Source organism: Thamnophis elegans, chromosome 3, assembly GCF_009769535.1.
Source record: "Thamnophis elegans isolate rThaEle1 chromosome 3, rThaEle1.pri, whole genome shotgun sequence".
NCBI lineage: Eukaryota > Metazoa > Chordata > Lepidosauria > Squamata > Colubridae > Thamnophis > Thamnophis elegans.
The window spans coordinates 114,808,865-114,834,496 of NC_045543.1; the positions used below are offsets into that span (position 1 = coordinate 114,808,865).

At 36.5% G+C, this 25,632-nt stretch overlaps 1 protein-coding gene across 4 annotated transcripts in view; it reads left to right on the plus strand.

Annotated features, from left to right (window-relative positions):
- Positions 1 to 25,632, plus strand: part of IQGAP2 (IQ motif containing GTPase activating protein 2) — a 137,057-nt gene that overhangs the window by 69,133 nt on the left and 42,292 nt on the right. For 3 of the 4 annotated variants that reach the window (XM_032214426.1, XM_032214428.1, XM_032214427.1), the window contains 11 exons: positions 1,372 to 1,528; positions 4,204 to 4,281; positions 11,006 to 11,082; positions 15,657 to 15,724; positions 16,122 to 16,235; positions 17,583 to 17,761; positions 18,975 to 19,062; positions 21,607 to 21,770; positions 23,015 to 23,175; positions 23,370 to 23,494; positions 24,316 to 24,479. In XM_032214426.1, coding sequence (XP_032070317.1) covers positions 1,372 to 1,528; positions 4,204 to 4,281; positions 11,006 to 11,082; positions 15,657 to 15,724; positions 16,122 to 16,235; positions 17,583 to 17,761; positions 18,975 to 19,062; positions 21,607 to 21,770; positions 23,015 to 23,175; positions 23,370 to 23,494; positions 24,316 to 24,479 — 1,375 coding nt within the window. Of the gene's footprint in view, positions 1 to 1,371; positions 1,529 to 4,203; positions 4,282 to 11,005; positions 11,083 to 15,656; positions 15,725 to 16,121; positions 16,236 to 17,582; positions 17,762 to 18,974; positions 19,063 to 19,551; positions 19,716 to 20,099; positions 20,188 to 21,606; positions 21,771 to 23,014; positions 23,176 to 23,369; positions 23,495 to 24,315; positions 24,480 to 25,632 lie in introns of all 4 variants that reach the window. The other variant, XM_032214429.1, reaches the window with a different exon arrangement.

Genomic DNA, 25,632 nt, shown 5'->3' on the forward strand with positions numbered 1-25,632 from the left:
ATTTTTATAATCCACATTCAAATATAACAACACCGATACTTCTAAGTAATATTTTTCCTGAGAGAAATAAACTACCTCTCTTAATTTAAATGCACATATTGAAAAAAAAAACATTGTATACATTTTACATTCTTTCATGTTTACTTAATTAATTATTGTTACTTGCATTGTTTTTTAAAATGCAGATGAGACTGTAGGCAGAAGGCTACAAATATATTAACAGATTTAATTATATTAGTAACTATAGCATACTAATACTAGCAAACTCTGGAATGTCAACAATTATAATTGAGTAGTATAATTAAGTTCATAATAAATTTTAGCAACATATAATAATGATATAAATGATATAAACAAGAAATATATTACTAATATTTAGAGCACATTGGATTTCAAGAGTTTGTAGTAAAATTGGAATTGATTTTTTTTTTTTAGCTGTCTTATGAATGAAAAACATCTTTAGTATTTCTCTAAACTGCTCAGAATTTGGGCAGCTGGACAGTTTATAAATATATGTAATAAGTAAATTTCTATAATCGGGTATGAAGCTCCTCAGAATTTTGAGTTAAAAAAAGGAAAAGTGTTTCACAGAATGATTTATGAATTTTTTAACTGTTAATACATATTTAACCCCTCTATTTAATTTCTCCAGGATCAGAAATTATGATGTCTATTGTATGAGTATTTCTTACATATTAAATAAAATATTTTATGATTTAAACATATACTAAAGTGTATCTTTTAGATATAAACATTATAGAATCTATTTTAGAAAAATATTTTTTCTTAGTATATAACAGACTTTATATTTATAGGTACTAATTAATGTAGTTCCAATCTTTGTGGAAATTTTCCAGAAAACTGGGACTGAGGAAAGGGACAAAAATTGAAATATTATGAAAAAACTGCATTGCTGGCTTTCTAAACAGAATTTTATAATTCACAAAAGGAAAACTGAGTGCTACAAAAGGCTGTAGTATTTTGAATGTACTCCTAGCTCATTACCTGCTAAGTCAGGTAGAAGTAGGGTTTTTTTTAGGCAGCAGTCCACATTTTCCTTTGAGGCATATGTCAAGTCAAAAGAAATGGTCAGTTAAGATAAAATTCAAGCTTAAATTTAGTTAGATTAGTTCAGTTAAATGAAAGACCATCAATATAAATATCCTCAATGTATTCAGTAAATTTCCTCTTATGGTTTATTAAAAAATGTTTGGAGAAAGACTGAACACTGTATCCATTATTTTGAAGTAGGTCACAGGCTAAAAGGCTCTTCTCTGAATCATGGTTAGCATGATTCTAATCTAGCAGAATCTAAAAGCATTATCTTACAATAAAGCTACAACTGTTATATGGGAATATTTGTTTTCACAGGTGGATGGAAGTCTGCCTAGATGAAGAGTTACCACCTACCACTGAACTGGAAGAAGGTTTAAGGAATGGTGTTTACCTTGCCAAATTAGCTAAGTTTTTTGCACCAAAGCTGGTCTCTGATAGGAAGATCTATGATGTGGAACAAACACGTTACAAGGTAACATTTACATACAGGTAGTCCTTGATTTATTACCACAATTGGGACCAAAATTTCCATTGTTAAGCAAGGCCATTGTTAAATGGGTCATGCCTCATTTTATGACCTTTTTTGCCAGAGTTGTTAAGTGAGTCATTACAATTGGTAAGTGAAACATATAGTCATTAAGCAAATCTGTTTTCCCGGATAGATTTTGCTTATTGGAAGCTGGCTGCGCAGGTACAAATGGAGATAACATCATCCTGAAATGTTGCAGGTATACATGCCAGTTGCCAAGTGCCCAAATTTTATTCACATGACATGACAGTTTTAAGTTAAAAGATTGGTTCTAAGTATTTTCAGTGCTGTTGTAACTTCAAACTGTCGCTAAACATACAATTCTAAATTGAGGACGACCTGTATAAGATTTGAGTATAACATAGAAAAATATCTAGTAACTAATATTTGATATATTTACTGTAACAGCATGCACCATAATTAAGATTATAATAAATTCTTTTTATGTCCCAGGATTACAATATTTTGGAGTATAAGACACACCCTTTTCCCTCAAAAAGGCTGGAAATCTGGGTGCGTCTTGTACACTGAATACAGCATTTTTTGTCTCCTGAAACCCCGCCTCCTTCACCAAAATGGCCGTGCATACCCTTATGGAGGCTTTCAGGGAGCTCCTGGGGGCTGGGGAGGGCAGAAATGAACAAAAACAGGGCCATTTTTGCTCAATTTTGCCCCCCCCCCAGCCCCAGGAGCACTCTATAAGTTTACTAAAGGCTATCCATGACCTTTTTTTTGTGACAAAAAAACGGGCCCGTTTTTTTGCAAGAAATGGGCCGTTTTTTGCTCATTTCCGGCCAGGAGCATTTTACAAGCTGCCTAAGGGCTATTCATGCCCTTTTTTTGAAAAAGTCCGGGCCCATTTTCATGAAAAATGAGCTATTTTGGGGAGGTTTGCAGAGTGCAAAAACTTTTTATTTTATTTGCTTCTTCAAAAGCTTGGTGCATCTTATACTCTGAAAAATAAGGTAGGTTTGGCACCAAAAGCAATTGTCAGGATTAAAACCTTGCTAACCTTGATATTTTTGCTACTTCTTCCTCCATAAACATAAAACCTTAAATTCTTAACAAAATCATGCTTAATAGATTTGTAGAACTGATTCAATATTTTTATTTTTTCTAGTATACTATTCTGCTCCCAAACAGCTCCGAGTTTTACTTTTACTGGTTGGAAATAATGGAGGTTCTTTTTCCTTCATTTTTTGTTATCATTATTGTCTAATGATTACAATAATTTTTAAGGAAAGTGTTTTTAATCTAAAATAAAATTAATTTTAATTTTAAATAAAAAATCTAAGATTGTTTGCTAATCAATGTGTGATAGCTTGCTTGAGTGGCATGGTTTAATCTGTGTTTCTGGATTATCTGCATAATTTTTATGTTTTAAAACATTAAACAGCCATGGATAATTTATTTTAAGAATTCTTCTCTAAAACTGGTATTGATCTACTTAATCCAGATTTTGCTTTTTTTTAAAAAATGGTTTAATAAAGTTAAAACAAATTTGAATTTCTGCATAAATAAGTTAATTATTATATATCTTTATTATTTTTAGAAATAATATGTATATTTTTATTTGTATAGTATTTGAGTATTGAACATTGAATGTTTGGAATGTTTGGAATGTTTATTATAATTTATAGGCCGCCCTTTTCCCTGAGGGGACTCAGGGCGGCTTACAAAACACGGGGAAGGGGGTAAAAAGACAAAAAACATAAGACAATACATAATATTAAAAATAGAGCACAACATTCATTCATCATTCGGGAGGGGACAAACTAACATTTTTCATCCCCAGGCCTGACGGGATAGCCAGATCTTAAGGGCCGTGCGGAAGGCCTGGGCGGTGGTGAGGGTGCGGATCTCCACGGGGAGATTGTTCCATAGCGTCGGAGCTGCAACTGAGAAGGCTCTCCTCCGCGTAGTCGCCAGTCGGCACTGACTGGCGGATGGAATTCGGAGGAGGCCTACCCTGTGCGATCTGATGGGACGCAGGGAGGTAATTGGCAGATTGAGAGATTAGGGGAATAGAAAATTTAACTTTTTAATTTGCTAACCATTATAAAATATTGGTTTTATTTTGGTTAAGGAAAACCTTCAAGGAATCTTTGAACAGTTTCCTTGACTTTCATAAAATGCAATAAAAAACAAAAAAATACCCATGACACCTAAAGTGTGTGTGTGTGTGTGTGTGTTTATGTAGAATACAGACAGTCCCCTTTTAATGATTGCCTTGTTTAGTGACCATTCAATTACAATCGTGATTAAAAACGTAACTATATGACTAGTCCTTGCTTTTACACCCTTTGCTGGTCCTGTAAGGCAAATGAAAGCTGAAGTAAGATTATAAGTGTAGTCATTGGTTTCATTTAGAGACCTCTTTGTTTAATAACCAAGTAGACAGTCCCAATTGTGATTGCTAAACAAGAACTACCTGCAAAGTATAGCTCAGAGTTTTATATTTTAAGGTATTTTTCAGCTTTTTTTAAAAAAAATCTTGTTTAAATGCAATTTAAATTTCATGTACAAGACATAGTTAGGCATTTACATTTGTTATGTGCTCATTAAAAATAAATAAACCTTTTTTTGTTTCTGTCTTTTTTTTTCCTTTCTTGCATTAGCGTTCAGGTCTACATTTCCGACACACAGATAATACAGTACAGTGGTTACGGGCAATGGAATCCATTGGCCTACCAAAGGTAAGCATTTGAAAAATAAATACTGTATAGCCATTGGTAAAGTACTTGTTAAAATAGGGAAGTATATTTAAAATAGGATAGAAATTTGCTTTGAATTAAATACAACCATTGATTCATTTCTACTCTAGACTAATAGTAATAGCTGGAAGTCTTGTGAAGCTGTATGTAAATGTGCCAACTCATTTTGCACATGAAACATTCCCATTCCAGTTAACTATAGTTTTCCCCTAAGGAATAACTGAATAACCAACATGAAGGAAGGACTCAGTGAAAAAGTTAAAATGGTTGTACTAACAAATCCTCTTTTCTGATGAGAGCAACTTTTGCATCTCATTTGGAAACCAAGGACCCAGAGTATGGAGGAAGAATGGAGAGGCCAATCAAGCACAGTAATCCTGGTCTTAATGGTCCAAGCACCAAAAACTAGTCATTGAACCAGTTTTTGGTGCTTTTGGCAAAAGTTGCTCTCATCAGAAAACAGTACTTTGGACCAAGGAGCAACAGTACTTTGGACCACTGTGCTTCATTAAGACCAGGGTCAATGCAGCCGTCTACCAGGAGATTTTGGAGCACTTCATGCTTCCTTCCGCAGACGAGCTTTATGGGGATGCTGACTTCATTTTCCAGCTGCCCACACTGCCAAAAGCACCAAAACCTGGTTCAATGACTGTTGGATTACTGTGCTTGATTGGCCAGCAAACTCGTCTGACCTGAACCCCATAGAGAATCTATGGGGCATTGCCAAGAGAAAGATGAGAGACATGAGACCGAACAATGCAGAAGAGCTGAAGGCCGCTATTGAAGCATCCTAGTCTTCCATAATACCTCAGCAGTGCCACAGGCTAATAGCTTCCATGCCACGCCGTATTGAGGCAGTAATTGTTGCAAAAGGGGCCCAAACCAAGTACTGAGTACATATGCATGCTTATACTTTTCAGAGGTCTGATATTGTTCTATGTACAATCGTTGTTTTATTGATTGCATGTAATATTCTAATTTTCTGAGATGGTGGATTTGGGGTTTTCATGAGCTGTATGCCATAATCATCACAATTATGACAAATCACAGCTTGAACTATCTTGCTTTGCATGTAATGAGTCTTATCTCATATATTAGTTTCACCTTTTAAGTTGCATTACTGAAATAAATGAACTTTTGCACGATATTCTATTTTTTCAAGTTTCACCTGTAGAATTATAGTTGGACTTAGAACAAACTCTTAGCCATGTCTGACTCCCATGATTAATTCCCTCATTAACTGTTGGTACAATTGCTTGCAATCCATTTTTATATGAGGTACAAAAGCTAACCATTTAAATTTGGCTAGGACATGTTGTTTAATATAGATGCCAATTTTACATTCTGAAATATTAGAACAAAGACAAAATGATATTTTGAGCCATGCTATTACTATTGAATTGAATTGAATTGAATTGAATTGAATAGGTTTATTTATAGGCCGCCCTTTTCCCTGAGGGGACTCAGGGCGGCTAACAACTCGTAGGAAGGGGGATACAGACAATAACATATAACATTACATATAATTAAAAAGTAAACAACATTCATCCAACATTCGGGTGGGGGCAGATCAATCTCTACCCCCAGGCCTGGCAGGATAGCCAGTTCTTGAGGGCTGCGCGGAAGGTCTGAAGGGTGGTGAGGGTATGGATCCCCACGGGGAGCTCGTTCCAGAGGGTCGGAGCTACCACTGAAAAGGCTCTCCTCCGCGTAGTGGCCAGCCGGCACTGGCTGGCAGATGGCACTCGGAGGAGGCCTAATCTATGAGATCTAATCGGTCTCGAGGAGGTAATCGGCAGGAGGCGGTCTCCCAAGTACCCAGATCCACTACCATGGAGGGCTTTATAGGTGGTAAGAAGCACCTTGAAGCGCACACGGAGATCAACAGGTAGCCAGTGCAGCTCGCGGAGGATAGGTGTTATGTGGGTGAACCGAGGTGCACCCACAATCACTCGCGCGGCCGCATTCTGGACTAGCTGAAGTCGCCGGATGCTCTTCAAGGGCAGCCCCATGTAGAGCACGTTGCAGTATTCCAGCCTAGAGGTCACGAGGGCGCGAGTGACTGTTGTGAGTGCCTCCCGATTCAGGTAGGGTCGCAACTGGCGCACCAGGCAAACCTGGGCGAATGCCCCCCTGGTCACAGCCGACAGGTGGTGATCAAAGGTCAGCTGTGGATCCAGGAGGACTCCCAAGTTGCGAACCCTGTCTGAGGGGTGTAAAATTTGGCCCCCCAGCCTGAGTGATGGAATACTAGCCAAATTGTTGGGAGGGAAACACAACAGCCACTCGGTCTTTTCTGGGTTGAGTACAAGCTTGTTAGCCCGCATCCAGTCTCTAACGGCCTCAAGACCCTGGTTCATCACGTCCACCGCTTCATTGAGTTGGCACGGGGCGGACAGATACAGCTGTGTATCGTCCGCATATTGATGGTATCTTATCCCGTGCCTCCGAATGATCTCGCCCAGTGGTTTCATGTAGATGTTAAATAGTACAGGGGACAGGACCGACCCCTGCGGCACCCCATATGTTAGGGGCCTCATGGTCGATCTCTGTCCCCCGACCAACACCGACTGCGACCTGTCCGAGAGGTAGGAGGAGAACCACTGCAGAACAGTGCCTCCCACCCCCACCTCCCGCAGTCGTCGCAGAAGGATACCATGGTCGATGGTATCGAAAGCCGCTGAGAGGTCAAGAAGAACCAAGATGGAGGGATGATCTCCATCCCTGGCTCTCCAGAGATCATCGGTCAATGCGACCAAAGCGGTTTCTGTGCTGTAACCAGGTCTGAAGCTGGACTGGAAGGGGTCCAGGTAATCGGCTTCCTCCAAGGACCGCTGAAGCTGGTAGGCCACCACCTTCTCAACAACCTTCCCAATAAAGGGGAGGTTGGAGACTGGACGATAGTTGTTAAGTACAGCTGGATCCAGAGATGGTTTCTTCAGGAGGGGTCTCACCACCGCCGTTTTAAGTGCGGCGGGGAAGTGCCCCTCCCGAAGCGAGGCGGTAATAACCGCTTGGATCCAGCTCCGTGTCACCTCCCTGCTGTTAGCTACCAGCCAGGAGGGACACGGGTCCAGTACACAGGTGGAGGCACTCACAGCCCTCATGGCCTTGTCCACGTCCCCGGGGGTAACGTCATGAAACTCAACCCAGCGCTGGTCTACCAAGTCGTCCACTCGTGCCTCGGCTGGGTCTGCAAGGGTGGAGTCCAGATCCGACCAAAACCGAGCAACTTTGTCCGCCAAGAACTGGGCATAGTCTTCAGCCCTACCCTGCAAGGGGTCCCCCGTATCCCTCTTATTTAAGAGGGAACGGGTTATCCTAAACAGGGCGGCTGGACGGGACTCGGCGGACGCAACCAAGGAGGCAATGTATGCTCTTTTTGTTGCCCTAAGTGCCCTGATGTATTCCTTGGTGCAGGTTGTTAAAAGTGCTCGGTTCGATTCGGATCTATCGGACCTCCACAGGTGCTCTAGGCGTCTCCTTCGGCGTTTCCTCTCCCGGAGCTCCTCGGTGAACCAAGGAGGCCTCCGGGATCCACCACCTCGGAGTGGCCGTAGTGGCGCAATCCGGTCAAGGGACTCCGATGCTGCCGAGTGCCAGGCAGCAACCAGAGTTTCTACTGGATTGTGGGCGAGAGTGTCAGGAATAACCCCAAGCTCCGTCTGGAACCTCAAGGGGTCCATCAGTCGCTTGGGGCGGAACCACTTGGTCGGTTCCTCCTCCCTACAGTGGGGGTTTGGTCTCCAGAAGTCAAGCCTCAGTAGGCAGTGGTCTGACCACGACAGGGGTATGATCTCATTACCCCTCAGACCAAGATCACAACTCCACTGCTCCGAGAGAAATACGAGGTCGAGCGTGTGACCCGCTGAGTGGGTAGGGCCCCGGATTATCTGGGTCAAGCCCATGGCTGTCATGGAAGCCATGAACTCCTGCGCCCCATCAGAGTGTTCACCGAGCGTAGGCAAGTTGAAGTCCTCCAGGACCATAAGCCTGAGGAACTCAGCTGCCAGCTCGGCTACCGACTCGAGGAGCGAGGGGAAGGCTGCTGCAACGCAGTTGGGAGGCAGGTACGTTAACAGCAGGCCCACTTGACCCTTGAGGTCCAACTTCAGCAGCAGGGACTCACACCCGACAAGCTCCGGAGCAGGGATCCTACGAGGAACAAAAGACTCCCGAATAACAATAGCCACACCCCCACCCCTTCTCTGAGCTCTCGGCTGATGAAGCACCTGAAATCCTTCTGGGCACATTTCTACGAGGGGGACTCCTCCCTCCGGGCCCAGCCAGGTTTCAGTAATACACGCCAGGTCTGCCCCCTCGTCTAAAATTAATTCCCGGACGAGGGGAGCTTTGTGGACAACAGACCTGGCATTTAGCGACAACAGCCGGAGACCAGGGTCCTTGTTACTCGCGCCATCTGGTCTCGGAGTGGGACTCATAGGGCCGGAAGGAGGGATCTCTATTACGTAGCGATCCCTCCTTCCCCGGTAATGGCCAGCCCTAAAGTCCCCGCCATATCTGCCCCTCCCCGTTACGACCGTAATGCTCCGACCCACTCCCGTGTCTGTGGTCCCCCCACCCACACCTATAGCTCCCGCATTCCATGCCAGGCCCTCCGAATCAGACACACTCATTCGTTCACTCAATCAATCCCCACGTGATAGTTAAAACACAAAATACAGCAAATATAGGGCAATAAAAGTGGGCACATTCACACAGTCATACACATCAACCAGACATATCCCAAACACAGAAAGAAGGAAGACAAGAGAAGAAAAAGATAGAAGAAAATTGCGCTAAAATTAGAATTAAGGTGCGAAGCCTGCCAAGGCTTGATAGGTCTTAATGTTCACGATGGCTGAAGTCCAGCTATAACCCGGGCGGGGTATTCGGAGGGGTAAGTTGGGTCCTCCTCTTAACGGCCAAAAGGTCCAAGATAATTGGGAGCAACAGGTGACTTTTCTATAAATTGTATTCCAGATAGAGCCCCCCAGACAGTGATGGAAAATAATAGTCAGAAACAGCTGTACCAGCAGGCCGAAAGGTCCAAAGTCCACAGTTAGAGGCGGCCAGATGATAGGGTGCCTCAATAGGGGAGTACCAGGTGACCAACAAAAGGGCACCAGGGGAGAGTCAGATGATAAAGGTGACCAAATAAAGGGAGTAATCTCCATAGTCGTTAGGATGGTATGAAAGAGGGGTCGATACCTGGGGGGGGCGTAATGGCGGCACCAAAGCCTGCTAAACAATCCCCTCTGTTGGTATCCAAGGCTGCTACCCTCTCTCTGACACGACAGTTCCCACTTTAACTCCCAGTTCAATTCAGACCTTAACAGGTAAGCTTGTAAAAAGTCCAGGGGCTCCTTCAGGCTCCTCTCCGTCATAGATAGCAAAACCGAAGGCTTGGAAAAGGCCAGGGAAAGGCTGAGATGTATCCTGATCGTCGCCAGCTGGTAAGGCGGTGGGGGGGGCCTCTAGGAGGAACGCTGCGGCAGCGGCGGACAAAACAAACGCCGCCAGCCACCCAAGCTCCTCAGTGCCGTCCGCTTTCAGCCACCCCCTCTCTAGCACCACTGTCCACCAAAAATCCAATTTCGGGGCCTCTCCCGGTCGAAAACTTTGTAGCAGAGTCAAAAGACGCTGGGCGCGTTGGAAACCGCCAGGGAGAAGCGCCGTCAGCGTGCCGCCATTTCCTCTGTCGTTGGGAGGTCGGAGGACTACCAGGGGCGATCGTGCAGCCCGGGGGCCGTTCAGAGAGCCGTAACCCTCCGGCAGCCACCTATTCATAGCCCCCGAATCCCCCTCTATCTTTGGGATTCCCTCTCGCACCTTTTCATCACTCTGTAAGGAGGAATTTAACAATCCAGAATGAAACATGAATCTCAGGGACGGCGATACAATACTATAATATTGTATGCATGAATTCTTCCGAGGCAAGTTCTAAGAAACAATTTTTATTTCAGAACTATTCAAACATAGTGAAATGTCATTAAAATGAATAAAATATATTATATTCAGTCATATTTTTTTGAATATATGACAGAGGTTAATTTATATATAATACTAAGCCAATGGCCCATTGTACATATTTTGCTAAAGAGAAGAAAATAATGTTCTCTGTGTACTTTAGTGTGAAAACTAAAGCCAATATCTGTCTATGTTGACTTATTAACATTTCATATCTTTTAGGGTTCTTTTTTTGAAAGAGTTGAGAATGGCATTTTGATTTGAAAAAGTAGGCGGAAATTATTCATCTAGGCCCAGAACCTCTTACTGTCACATTTATCTGTGATCTCTGGAATTTTGTGATATTTCTTTGAGTGCAATGGTTAATGAAATGATATGTTATTCATAGAACAGATACTTTACATTATTAAATACAAATATATCTAATACAATATAGTATAATAGGAGATTATATGAATAATCACACACAACATAAAGTACACATATAATAAGCTGGATCTTAGAAAATTCATGCTAGTGCTTTATCTGGAGATTAATTTTATTTCTGAGTTAGTATTGTATTTGAAAAAGTGTCAACTTATACATTTGACAACAATTCTCCACTGAGCAAGAATTTGTTTCCTATGTCAAAATGTACCATTGATCCTCAGCTTCTACATTAATAGATAAAATCTGAGTAATATTAAATATTTGTTAAGTGAAGCGATGCTTGATCATTTGCCTTTTTCATCTTTAGATTTTCTACCCAGAGACCACAGATGTTTATGATAGGAAAAACATACCTCGAATGATCTATTGCATTCATGCATTAAGGTAAAACAGATCTTTGCTAAATTTCTAAGGTTTTTTTCTTCATTTCCTCCTTTTGAAAAGTTTTCAGCAAAACCTAATTACTTCATAGTTATGAATCAAATTAATCAGTTTGACTCAGTTAAACTGTTAAGGATAAAGTTCTGTTAATATTCAGTGCTGTAGTATTACCTCGTAATATGAATTTCAAAAAATAAAAATGGGATTAGTTTGAGAATGAAAAGAATCCAACTCCCCCCCCTTCTACTGTATATAGTTAAACTGTGTTTTAATTATAGAAACCTGTAAAACTGGCTGTTGTGATCTTTGATTACTTATTCACTAAAGTCCTATTTCAAGGTTATGCTATTATGTACGGCTTAGAAGCATGCTCAGGGAAATTTCTTAACAATTTGGATGTCATAAATGGAATCCTGTTGTTTCTATAGAATTTACTATAATTCAGAAATATTGTTTAAGTACTATGCACAAAAAATATATATTCTCCATTCATACTCGAATTAATATGGGAGAAGTATTCATTTAAACATTACTGTTCAGGAAACTGGTGCTCACCGAAAGCACTTGAGACCAGCAACTCAATCAGTAAGCAACATGATTGTAAAGTAAAACATTACATGACTGTGCCTGACTTACAATGTCAGTTTGTCAATTCCAGTTATGATCATTAAGCAAATCACCGTTGTTTGTTAAGCATGCCATCACATGAACATTACTTGTGACTTTCTGCCGACTTCCCCACTAACTTGGTTTGTCATACGTTACCTGTGAAGATTGTAAATGGTGATCACATGAGGACACTGCAGTTGACATAAATGTGTACCGGTTGCCAAGCTTCCAAATCGCAATTGTGTGATTGTAGAAACATTGCACAGGCCATAACTTTGAGTAAGAGTTATAAAAACCTCCTTTTTTAGTGCCATCAAAACTTTGGTCTGTAAGTGTTCAGTAAACTGCAGTTGAGAGTGGCAGATTGCATGTTAATGATTTTTATATATGTAACCCATATGAAAATGAAGTGCATTTCTCCTCTGTCAGCATGTAGCGTTTTGGTTTGGATATTTGCATCCTATGCAAACTTCCATCTGGGCATGGAAGAGCAATAAATCTTAAATGAGGTCTTTTCTGGACAGATATTCTTTAGTATAGTCAATATCTTTCTGGCATTTTAAAGAAGATTCTTGGGTCAAGTCATCATTTTTACCTCTTTAAATAGGATAGAGAAAATTTTGGACGGATGACTGGGTACCACCTTTATGAATAATTCTAGGAGAAGGAAAATTAGTGAGCATAAACTGATGTGAGACAAACTGTATGGTCGTGTCATGTATCTTATTGGGCCAATTTTCATTGGTTTTTAGTGGCTGAAACATGAGACTCATTCAATTTTGGATGTTTTGGATCTTTAAATATGTATGTTTGTTTTCTTGCTAAATCATGTCATTAATATAACTCTGCAAACCTGGTTGTTGAGCTTGTTTAAATATGTTTGTAAATTTGTTTTTTACAAAGTGAACACATGGGACTCTAAATATTAAGCATTTTTAGCATTAAACAATTAGTTCATAACAAAATGATGCTAAATTCCACCCTAGTGATATCATAATCCATGGTCACAAATTCTATAGAACGTTGAATACTCGGAGGCTTTCAAATATTGATATCTCTTAGAATACTAAAGATGCCTTAAGTGATTTCCAGACTTATAAAAACATAGATATGGAGATCTTCACGTTGGCTTTCCCAGGTAGACCAGACTGTCTCCTTTACAGGCCTGAGAACCTAGGGAAGGTCCCTTCTGATCTTTTTTTGCCCATGAGACAGCTGATGCTGTATCCTCTGTTACCTGACCATTCCTTCGGCACCATTACTTTCCCTGTTTCTCAAGGTCTTTCCCACATTCTATTACATCACATTTAACTATACATAATTTCAAGGAAAACTATTTTTCTATATGTTTTAACTCTACTCTTTCCTCCAAGACAATGTCCTATTAAGTGGATATTATTTAGAATACATCAGTCTGAACCATCAGATGAATGATGGAATAATTTAATGTCTTGCTGCATTCTAAACTCTTCTATTAAGAAATACAAACATTTAATTTTAAAGGAACCTAGTATCGGGTACTATATTTTGGTGATTTCTTTATTGATTTGTTTATTGTCTTAGGCATTCATATGTATTGTTAACTTGAATGTGAACATTGCCTTCTTTGAAAATTGTGTTTTTAGTTGGTATAAAAATTGTTTGGAATTTTAAATGATTCCAATTATCATTTGTTATTTTGATTTTGGAAGATGGCCACCCACAGTAGAAATTCCACAGAAAAGTGCTTTTGTCTCCCAAACCATCCGCTGCAGAATTGTTTAGCTGTAAAAAGTACACAGCAACAAAACTCTGGTGTTTCTACTGCTAACACAAAGCAAATACTGTATATTGAGCTGAAGAATCAACATTTTAGGATTTGCTTGATTACTTCATTGTTTTGTATTCCAGGTTCTGGACCTTCCCCTACACTAGTTAAATAGGGGAAATCTGGAATCATTAATTGAAAAGCTTATTCCTGAGTAAGGGGATTTCCTATTCTACATCCAGAAGAGTGTCAAAGAATAAACACGTACTCATATAAAACTCCTTCTCCTGAGGGAAATGGATACACCCACACACTTCAGAACTTAGGTAGCCAAGAATGTGAGGGTAGAAAACTCAGGCGTCCCCAGGGAGGACTGGTATATGCATTGGTGAGAGATAGCCTCACCTCCTTCCTACTGTACTGTCATTAAAGTGATAGGTGTGTGTGTGTGTGTGTGTGTGAGAGAGAGAGAGAGTGTGTGTGTGTGAGAGAGAGAGAGAATAGAAGCACTGCATCTTCCATATCTGTTTTCCTTGCCTACTAGAGCATATGTAAAGCATATGTGAATGCATAATAATCCTACTCTTTGAGGAATGACTTAATATTAAGATTTGAACATTAGATGCAAAAAGTTACATCATCACAATGTCTAACAATAACAATATTACAAAACCCAAGCATAAGTAATGTTACTTGTTTTTGAATAATCTGCATATATTTTATCGATAAAAACAACTTCAAAACCTGAATAATTTCTAATTTATATTTGTGCCACATTGTTGACTTGCAGCTTTGTTTAATATGAATTCTTTCTAAGGCTTCAAATACTTGTTTTAAAAGACAGTTTGTACTAGTAGTGTGTGACTGTTAACACCATTACAAATGCCAAAAATAGCAATTAATTATCAATAAAAATGAGAAAGGAATATATTACATAAGTATGATTTTATTTTATTAATATAATAAATATTATTTCTAAAAGTGTGCTAAGGTGAATGTTTATTATTAATAAAAAATAAAATTCCATTGCCCTCTAGTGGTTCACAATATTTCTCTCCTCAATTTTCCTTTTCTTTCTAGCTATTAAATATTATGCTATCCCGATAATTATATCAGTTGTTAAAATGTCAAAATTGAATATATTAATGGCTAATTAAGGGACTCAATTGTGCCAATTAAAATAATTTCTGAACACTAGAAAGATATGGAATTATTCACTGGTGTTTTATTAATAGTCATTGGTTCTAAATGTAATACAAAGCTGCTTTTAAAAATTGAGATCATAAACAGAAAATAATTTGGATAATTACAACGTGACAAGTTTAGGTTCATTTTTAACTTATCTATTAAATATTAAATATTTATTCTTTGAACTCCTTCCTAGAAAATTCAAAATTATTGGGAATCTAATTTTCCAAATACTTCCTGCTTCCGGAAACAGCTGTTTTCTCTTCATGTTTGTTCCCTGTGTTCTAACAGCTTGGCAAATTTACAATTTCATTTACTTACAGTTAGTATATAACTTCATGTTTGTCATCTCTCTGTTTTCATTCAGGTTCAACTTGTAAATATATATATATATTCCTTTTATATCTAAAATACATGTTGGCCACTTTTGACATGCTTTGACCCGCTCTTTTATAGCAATTTTGATAGTCCCTTGTGTAATCTTAATAAATTTCCCAAATCCTTAACAGTTGTTAACTTCACATGGCAGGAAGACATGAAAAAAATGTGAATTTGTTCAGCTGTTGTCCAGATGGTTCCACTATAAATATTTTGGAATGGTAATTATGTAGATTTTCAAGTGCCCTGAAATGAAATAGGATTTCTTGGAGTGATTTCAGTAGTTTTAAGTTTGTTGCAGATTCTCCAGAGCATTGAAGAACTGAAACATAGATAGTCAAAGGTTTCTGTATGTGAGAGAAATATTACTTTCACTACTTTCACTGTTGAGGCAATATTTTATATTTATATATATATATTATTTTGAACTGTCTTAAAGGAGGTACAGAAGTCTTGCAAATCCAATTTAAAGTGTTTTGAAAGGAATATAGTTGTAATTATTTTAAGAAATGTACCATTTCTAACAAAACTTGCAGCATTGTATAAAGATCAACACATGCATTGTAGAATAAACACCAATAGGCGATACCCAACTTTAATTAATCACTCCTATTGTATTTATGCAATTCATTTACTTTTTCTTTTTCTCCCTCAGTTTATATTTGTTTAAACTAGGAATAGCTCCACAAATCCAGGATTTGCTTGGAAAAGTAGACTTTACAGGTACTTTTAATCTTTGTAATTTTTTTATATTGAGAAAACTTTATTTTTTGAAGCTTCAACTAATTCTTTAATTGGTTAACAGTTCCATTCACTTCCATCCATTCTTTGTGTTTTTGTGCTGAAGTGGGTGTAAAGTAGCTATGTTAAAAATGTGCTGTATTTTACAAAGAGCTGCCGGGTAACAAACAAGACAGTTATGTGTGCTACAGTATTTCTCATATAGAAAAAGGAGATAAGAATTAGAGGAATAACAATTGTCCTATTTCTGTTATGTTCCACTTTATTTTGTCACTTAGTAACCTGGACAGTTTTTTTTTTCTTGTATTGTAATCTTTTTCCTTCCTTCCTTCCTTCCTAACTTTCTTTCTTTTTCCTTCCCCTTGTCATCAATAATTAGAGGAAGAAATAAGTAACATGCGGAAAGAACTGGAAAAATATGGTATACAGATGCCATCATTTAGTAAAATTGGAGGCATCCTGGCCAATGAGCTTTCAGTGGATGAAGCTGCATGTAAGTTCCCCAGAATTTTGGGAAATGCTAGTCTAATATGTTTCCTAATGTTCCTGAAAGTTGCTTTAACTTTAAATATAAAGTGACAATCAAATTTACCGACTACCTATAGTAACTAGAACAAGGGCATGAAGTAGTTGTTTTTGCAACTATGTGTTCTAGTGTGTTTTGAAGATTTTAAAGATTTACATATTTTAAAATATAGGTAGTTCTCAACTTACGACCACAATTAAGCCCCAAATTTATGGTGTTAAATGAGAGATTGAATTTTGCCCTATTTTACAACTTTTCTTGCCACATTTATTAAGTAAATCACTGCCGTTGTTATAGTAACACGGTTGTTAAGTGAATCTGGTTTCCTCATTGACTTTGCTTGTCCAAAGGTCGCAAAAGGGGATCACATGACTCTGGTTACTGCAACCGACATAAATTGTGAGATAGTTGTCAAGCATACAAATGTAAATCACTTGACCATGAGAATACTACAACAGTCCTAAGTGTGAAAAATAGTCATACATAACTTTTTTCAGTGCCGTTGTAACTTTGAACGATCACTAAATGAACTGCTGTGAGTCAAGGACTAACTGTATTTGTTTGCTACCCACATTGTGACTTAGAAGCAGCATATCAAAAATTAGAACGGTATATAAAACCATAATATAGCATTTAAAAGAGTTAAGCTTAAAAATGTAACTACCAAGGAAAAAAATAATAACCTCTTCATCTAATCGTTTTCTAATGATCTCTTGGGATAGTCGTTGGTTTAGCTATGTATATTTGTAGCCTAAAAACAGGAAAGGAACAAGTGTTTCATTCAAATATACACACCTTGGGTAGTCTGATGAAGCATTTTTATTTAGATCAGGGGCCCCAAACCCCAGGCCGACGGCCACTAGTGGGCCATGAGCCATTCAGAACCGGGCTGCAGAAGCAGCAGGAGAATGTGCATGCATGCACATCCCCACTTGCATGAGCATGGCAATCACGTGTGTGAATGCTTCATTTACGCAAGAATCTGGCACACATGTCTGCCACTCCCACAAATAGAACTGTACATGCACTTGCCAACAGCTCACATAGTCTCCCTCCCCCTGCTGGTCCGCAGAGCTGGAAAGGTTGGGGAACTCTGATTTAGACTGTTTGGTTCTGATTTTAATTTTTGTAAGCATGTTTTTGCATACTCTCTATTTGCTTGCTTTCTGTTTTGTATGAAACCATACTGGTTAAATAGAAATTGGGCAGAAACAAAATTGCAAAAGTATGATAGCTAATAACAAAGATTTTGGAAATTTTAATTCACTTTTATGTTTAAATATTGAATTATTCCTGTTTATTATTCTTTTTTAGTGCATGCTTCAGTTATTGCAATTAATGAAGCTATTGAGAGAGGAATTGCAGATCAGACCCTTAAAACATTGCAAAATCCTAATGCCATGTTAGTAAATGTGGATAATAATTTTGCCCATGAATATCAGAAGGAACTTTCTGGAGCAAAAAAGAAAAAAGAAGAGAATGCAAGACTTAAGGTGAAGAAACAAATTACTTATTATTCACTGTGTGATGTGAAAGTGAGTTGTCTCAGAACACCAGTTTTAATTTATTTATGGCTGTCTTAAATATGCAAGCTTGTAAAACTAAAAATGTCAAATTTATCAATGCTAGTAAATATTTTTTTGCATATAAAACAAGTTTGTTTTATTTTTATGCCACGCAACCACCCAAAAGATCAATCATTATATATTAATATATCAATGCCTTTACAAAAATACATAAAAACCAATCAGAATGAAAAATATAAATTAATTTAAATTTAAATCAGCATTTCCCAAAATTAGGAAGCAGATCTACATTCCTGGGGTGAGGTGAGATGGGTAAGAAATAATGGCCTGGCCTCAAAAAGTGATTGGAAGGAGAAAAGTGTCAGCTAATTTAGGTTGGTTCCTTTTTTCCTCTCTAGGAACACATAGCTTGAATGCAAACAAAGGGGAGGGGTAACAAAAATGTCTTAGATAGATGTTTTATGTCTTTCTTATTTACATGACTATGAAAGAGGTAGGAAGGGAATCAAAATCTTGTAAGCTTTTATTACTATAGCCAATCTAAATAAAAATGCAATACAGAAGGTCTGTTTCTTATTCTGGTTGCCAGGTTGACCTGGTAGGACTGACACCTATTAAGATGAAATCAAATATCAACATTTATTTTTCCAGACTTGGATTCTTCAGAGAATATTTTAAAAAGGGAGTCCCACTTACCATATGTACTATGCCAAAAGTGTAATGTGGATTAAGAAATACAATATAGGCAGTTCAATTTATATTTCAGTTTGGTTCATTATAGAAAATTTGAAACATTAGAATGCTATTACAAAGATAATATTAGTTTAAAGACCTGAATATATATCTTTAGATTATATAATATTTTTGGAATTTATCACCTATCACTCTGTAAAGAATTACATTATTCTACATGGGGAAGGGATAGCAAAGAAAATAATTATTAATGCATGAAAGATAGTTTTGTTAGATTTATGTTTTTGAATTATAGATACATATTCACCTTCTGTTTATAAAGTAAATATTGATATAGTGAAAAGACTCAGGAATATTATGACTTATGTTTGAGAAGTATTACATGCTTTTGTATGTGGGCTTTCCTCCCATAATTCTGCACAACCTCCTTTTTAAAATCAGGAACAGCTCTACCCTTCTTTCTATTAATGATAATTGTTGCTTCTAGAGTGACTCGATTTTGGAAGAGGAAAGAGATGTATATGAAGAATTGCTTACACAAGCTGAAATCCAGGGAAACATCAATAAGGTCAACCGTAAGTATTCTTCTTTCTTATGAAAACATTGATTCCTGGCATATCCACTCTTAATATTAGGGGAAAGTACCAGTGTGTGTTATTTTTTCACAGTTCATTGAAATTTAAAACTGGCATATATTATTATTTCATCAGTAATGTGTCATTCTTTCAGAGCTACTTTGCTGTTATACTACTACTAATCCTGGATAAGGATATTCTTCTTTGCCCTTTTGCATTCTCAATAACAATACAAACATTATGATTCTAGTCTGCTTTACCACAACTCTCTCCTCTTCTGCCAGCTGCAAAGTTCTGTAAATTTTGACCCCTCTTACATGTTGCATTTTAGTGTTGAATTTAAGAAGTCTATTCCGAAGTGTCCTTGCATGCTTGTTCAGAAGGATTTGATGCAAGTTATCTTAAACAACTGCATGTATCAAAGGGCTAAAAGAGAAATAAAAAATCTTTATAGTATTTTGCTTTCTGTAAGCATTGTTTTCCTTTCAGTTCACATAGCTTTAGCCCAAGTGAATGAGGCTATTGACATGCAAGATGAAGTGGCACTAATGGCAGGCTTGAACAACCCAGCTCTGAGCCTGCTTGAAGTTCTGCTGCAAAATTCCTCCTGGTACCTAGCACGGTTATTTGATACTAAAGAGCAGAGAACACAGGTAACTGATTATAACGTGCTAGAGTGACACCGAAATCGCTTAACTTTAAAGTGTGATTTCAGTCTTGATACTTTGGCCTTCTTACAAATAGGAGAAGCTTTCAAAATACTTATATATAATATTGCATAATTTATTCTTAATTTAACTTGGAAACATAATATTTTCTAAATTTGGCTATAAACAGGGGGGAAATATAATTTGAAAAATGTTGAAATTGTCTGACTATTTGTTTTATGAAAGGACACCATGTTTTTTTTATAACAGCCTATTATTGATGTCCCTAAAACTGATATCCACCTAATAGTTTTGAATATTATGGTATTAATTATTTATTTGCCTTTTAATTAAAATACAGTAAGAAATGTTTTCCCCCTAATCTGTTAGATAGCAGGGGTTCCAATTATCCTCGACAAAAATGAGATTCAGAATGAAGTTAGTGTTGCCAATGAGGAATCAGACTCTCACAAATTTAGTGAGTAACTTGTTAATTTTCACTTATAACTTCACCTCATGGTAAATTTTAAGATTCAGCAGTTCTAACGATAAAATATGAGTCCAGTTATATTTTATCTAAACTAGTTCCATGATGCTTTTTGTCATTTTTGCTTTGTTGTCACATTGCTTTCATTATTTGGTTCAGTAGCTTATATCCCCTCACACCACCCTGCCCTCCGCCCCAATTATTGTGTTCTTAATCCAGTTCAATTACTGGGTTAATTACACTTTCCCGCATAAAAGATAGAATTTACTTACTCCGTCCCAGTTACTTTGTATAATTAAGTTGGTGTTGCAAAAAATAGAATTTTGAAAGTATGGCATGCTTCTATAATATATTACTTAAAGTGAGTATGTGTAATTTATTGTTGAAGTTAGTTCTTTTTCTTCGAACACTATGTATAAGAGGGTTCTAAATTTGCAGTTGCCTTTCTGTCAGTTGCTCTTTGCTTCTTGAAATATTAGAGCTTTTCTTCTAGATGTTGATTTGAGCTCACTTTTCATTTCATGCTTTCTTTGGTTTAACTTAAGAGCAATTTATTCTCCATAATATTTGAATTGAATTCATGAATGTAATCATTTTTGGTTGTTATATATACATCAGTTGACTTTTCGATCTGAATTTCTTTAGAGGTAGAGTTTTTATTAGCATATCTATATTTTGTTTCATTATTTGAAACACTAAATGAAAGTATGAATGATATAAACAAAACCATTAGTTTTATTAAGTATTGTTCTTCCGTCTAAGCAGGTAATTATTTTACATGTAGTGGGTTATCCAGTAAGGCCTTATATATTTTGAGTAGTCAAAGCCACATGTGCAAGTGCTCCTGCTTGATATAATTACCCATTCAGCATCTATCTCATGTCTGTGAACTTGTCAGAAAATTAATTGTATTTGCTGATTTTAATATAATATGCGAAGCATAGAGTTTTAAAGACTGCTGTTTTATTTTGAAGAGAAAACAAATTTCTGCCCTTTATGGCAATACAGCTCTTGAATACAAATTAATATTGAGTAGGCCACTTATTTCCTTAATCTTTGATTAAATTAATTTAATAAGGAATATTAGATTATACTTCTTACGTTTAAAAAACCAAAGGTCAAGGAAATACAATTATTTTAATTAAATTATTTGATAAAAACCTGTCAAATTAAATTTTAAAATATAAAGTATAAGCTTGCATGGTTATGAGCACCTTTTATTTGGAATATTTTTTTTTTTTGCTTTTGGTAGTTTTCAGCAGATTTCTGTGGCATAATTAGCTTTAAAAAACAATGTAACAAATTTTCTTCTTTTATATCATTAGAAATACCAGATATACAATCTGTATAGTAGTATGCAGTAGAGCAGGGTTAACTGGGTTTTTGGATATTTCTCTTTTTTGACACTAGAACTTATTGCAGTTGACAATATTAACCTTGCAATTCGTAACTGTGACTCAAACATGACAATTGCTGCTTTAATGAAACCTGAAGCCCAGTTACCTGAAGTTTATCCTTCTGCTGCCTCTGTCTATCAGACTGAACTCTTCAATCTCCAGAAACAGAATGCTATGGTAAGATGGAAGTTATTTGAATGTGTCCCCAAAGCCAACTAATTGGAAAATAGATATACTAAAATATCCATAATTTCTTCTATGACTTATAAACATGCACTTTCTGTAAAATTAATTCTTGGTTGTCAGTGTGTTTGCACAAATATAGATTCAATATTGTAGAAGAGATAAAAATACTAGATTTTAAAACTGTTTTTATTTTTTTCTAAAGTCATATGTAGTCCTAACTTAATAATTCTGTTCTGGAGCTAGGCTTTATCTCCCAAATTTTGATCAAAACTAGCTGGCTAATTTTGCTCCTAGTTTTAACATACCAACATTTTCTTCAGTTGAGGATGGATTTAGCATCCCTGATAGTTTAGTCCTTGGTCATCCTGTCCTACCTCAAGAAGTCCTTTCTTTTCTATTAATAGTTGATTACCAATGTTTACAGCTAAAAGAAGGTCTCTTGTTGCAGAGGCTTTGTGAGGCCTCTTTCTACTTCAGATTTTGCTCCTTGAGTTTATTTATCAATGGGTCAGCAGTTGTTTTGTATTTGAACAATTTAGCTATTGTGGTTGGGAGGCAATATATGCTTTCAAAGCGGTTCTTGCAACAGGATCAATTTTCCTAATTTTCTTGTCAAAATTACAACAAAGAAGGAAAAAAGGAAAAAGGATTAAAAAATGATGATATGGAGTGTTGAAGAAAAGACACCATAGAGAAGCAAAGAAAGAGAGCAAAATGCCTATAAAAGCATTTGCTTGTACATTCCTATATGGTTACTAAAATCAAAAATGAAATAATATACATACATATATACATATATATATACACATATATACATATACCTATACATACACACACACAAACACACACACACACACACACACACACAATTCAGAGAAATATGCAACCTAATAATTATTGTATTTTCAGATAGTTAAGGTTGGGCTTTCTTAATTTTTTAAAAAAGAATATTAATTTTAAGTAAGCAAAACCTGTTATCTACCGTGTACCGTGAATGAAAATAATTCTCAAATGTTTCTTGAGGCAATGCTTTAGGTCAGTTAAAATGTTTGCGAAATGATGTGTTTGCATTTCTAAGATGAAATTTGAAAGTTTACACATTATTTGGTAAAAATGCAGTTGGCTTAAAAGATGTATTCCTTCAATATTGGCATTGGCTTTTTCAGGGCTAAGCCATAACTCATTTTTTACATATTGAAAGCTTTATTTTTACTGATCTGAATATATTTCTACAGAAATACTTATCTCATGATGAACTATCTATCGCTGTTGAAATGCTCTCAGCTGTTGTGCTGTTAAATCAAGCTTTGGAAAGTAAGAACATAGAGGCAATAAAAGTACACCTCAGTAACCCATCCATTGGTTTTAACAATGTGGAGGAAGAGAACTTGCAACGGTAAAAACAATTACAGATGTATTTCTGTCATTTATTTATCATTAATATTTTAAGAAAAATTATATAATTATACAAGTTCTATAATTTAATGGTGCTTTACTGTGTGGAATTGTTCATTAAACTATGATAATCTTTTAGCTAATCTAACTAGGTTACAGTACAGTACAAACAAATTTTTTATTGTTTCTTCACAGTTATGCTGATACCTTGCTGTCTATTAAGTTAGAGGCTTTGTCTCAAGGACAAGAACATTTAAGCTGGAATGATATCCAGAACTGTATTGACATGGTTAATACACAAATTCAAGAAGAAAATGATAGTAAGTATTTTGGTCCATTTAACTGTTCATTCATACATTTTAATAATAAAATATGGATCGATATATAATATATGTTAAATAGCATTAATTTATTTACAGTACTCAGTTTGTTTCAATAATGATAATAATAATAATAATCCAGCATTGTGGGATTGCAAACCGTAACAAAAACTGGTCAACCAGAAACTACATATTAAATGTTTTGTGTGTGTTGCCTGAAAAAAACCCCTCCCTTTATTTATTGAATATAGGGAAGATCATTTCCATTTCAACCATCAAACCCATTTAAAAAACAGTTTGGAGATAAATCAATTTTAGTGGCAAACTGTTCAATTGATGGTAGACTTCCTATGCTTCAAATAGATTTCAACAGATCTTCATATATCTGTAAAAACAAGAAGCCTTGAGCATCTTTGTTCCAAAAATAGTGTGAAGTTAGTATAATGAAGACAGCCATGCAAGTGTTAATCTAGCTTTTATTATTAGAATCAAGCAGATAATTTGCAAGTGTTCTGTAGATATTTGGAGAATTAAACCAGAAGAAATGAGTTTCAAATTGTTCTTTCTCTAGTTATAGTTCACTTATGTATATTCCCATATTGCTGTCCAGTTAAAATTGCTTAAGTCTACTAAGTAATTTTGATATGCTTCTTTCAATCAGTCATTCATAAATAAAAGTATATTTTTGTGTACTTTAAAAATGGAATAATTAAAAGCTGAATAATAAATTTGGAATTATTAGTTTAAATCAGTTTGAATATTGATACGTAACTACAGTTACATTTCTTTAATAGTATATTAACTGTACACCTTTTTTATAGAAATTTTGGCAGTGGGTTTTATTAATGAGGCTATTGATCGAGGAGATCCAATAAGAACAATAGAAACACTGCTGCTTCCCACAGCAAAATTACAAAATATAAAAGAAGCAAATGCCTGTCATTATCAAGCAGTTTTGAATGATGCAAAAACACGCAAATGTCAGGTAGACAATTTTCAGTACTTTTTTTCCCATTTTGTCACAGGTTTTTGTAATTCCTATATATATGCATTGCAATAATTTATTACAGTATGCTGATGGCATCTCTGGAAGATGTAAATCCCCTAAAACCCCTCTCTTTCAAAATGTAGACAAAACATTTTGTTTCTGCGTATTCTATGGAGTCTTGGGGTGCTAGGGAATTATGAATTGTCCTCAGCTTGACATTTTCAAAGATCTAATTGTTTTCTCAGTAATGAATTTGAATCTCTGTTATGCATTCTTTAAATACTATTATACCAGTAACATAATTTTAATAAAATTCTTAGGATTGGCTTTTTAAGAATTTGCACAATGGATTTAGGGGTTATTGACAAATTCCTTGCATCTTTGTGGATCTTACATTCTATAACAGAAAAAAATGCTTAGATGAAGGTTGTGATCTGAGATTGGGCAGTTTGTAATCTTACACATAACCCTGCAAGTGTAAAACCCATGCCTATCTACATAATGAGAAAATAGTCACATAATATTGTGAAAACATGAAACCTGTTGCACACTTAGGAAATACAGCTGTCCTATAGCTGTCTATCCTGCAGTCCTATGATGCAAAAGTGGAATCACTGTCAATTTTTTATTTTTTACTACAGGGATGTGTTACTGTAGAATCAGAGCAAAAAATACATTTTATTTCATTTATATTTAAATTTAGCTAAAATATAGTTAATGTGTTACATGTACAATAGTTTTTTCTCATGTAACATTAAAGATTACAATTTGATATCATCTATGGAGAGTGTCAGTCATCCAGATCATGGTTGTTGCATAACAAATAGATTAGTCTGAACTTATTCTTCCATTTCCTCAATTCCACCCCCAACATTCAGCCACAATGGATGATGTTTCTTGGACGAGAAGCAAAACATCTTTTGTTCCTCAAAGGGAAAAACATAGTCCCGTTGCCTTTTTAAAAAGCACCTTTGAGGCAATTTGGTATCTGTAGTATTTCAGCTAATATTTGGGGGCATATTCAAAACATTTGAAAGCCACATCCCACTCTAGGCTTAAATTGTGCACAACTCTGGCTTATTAGGTTTGCCATATTGTCTAGCTGCTATTATGTCAAGCAGTACATGCAATCTTCTAGTTTAGCAATGAA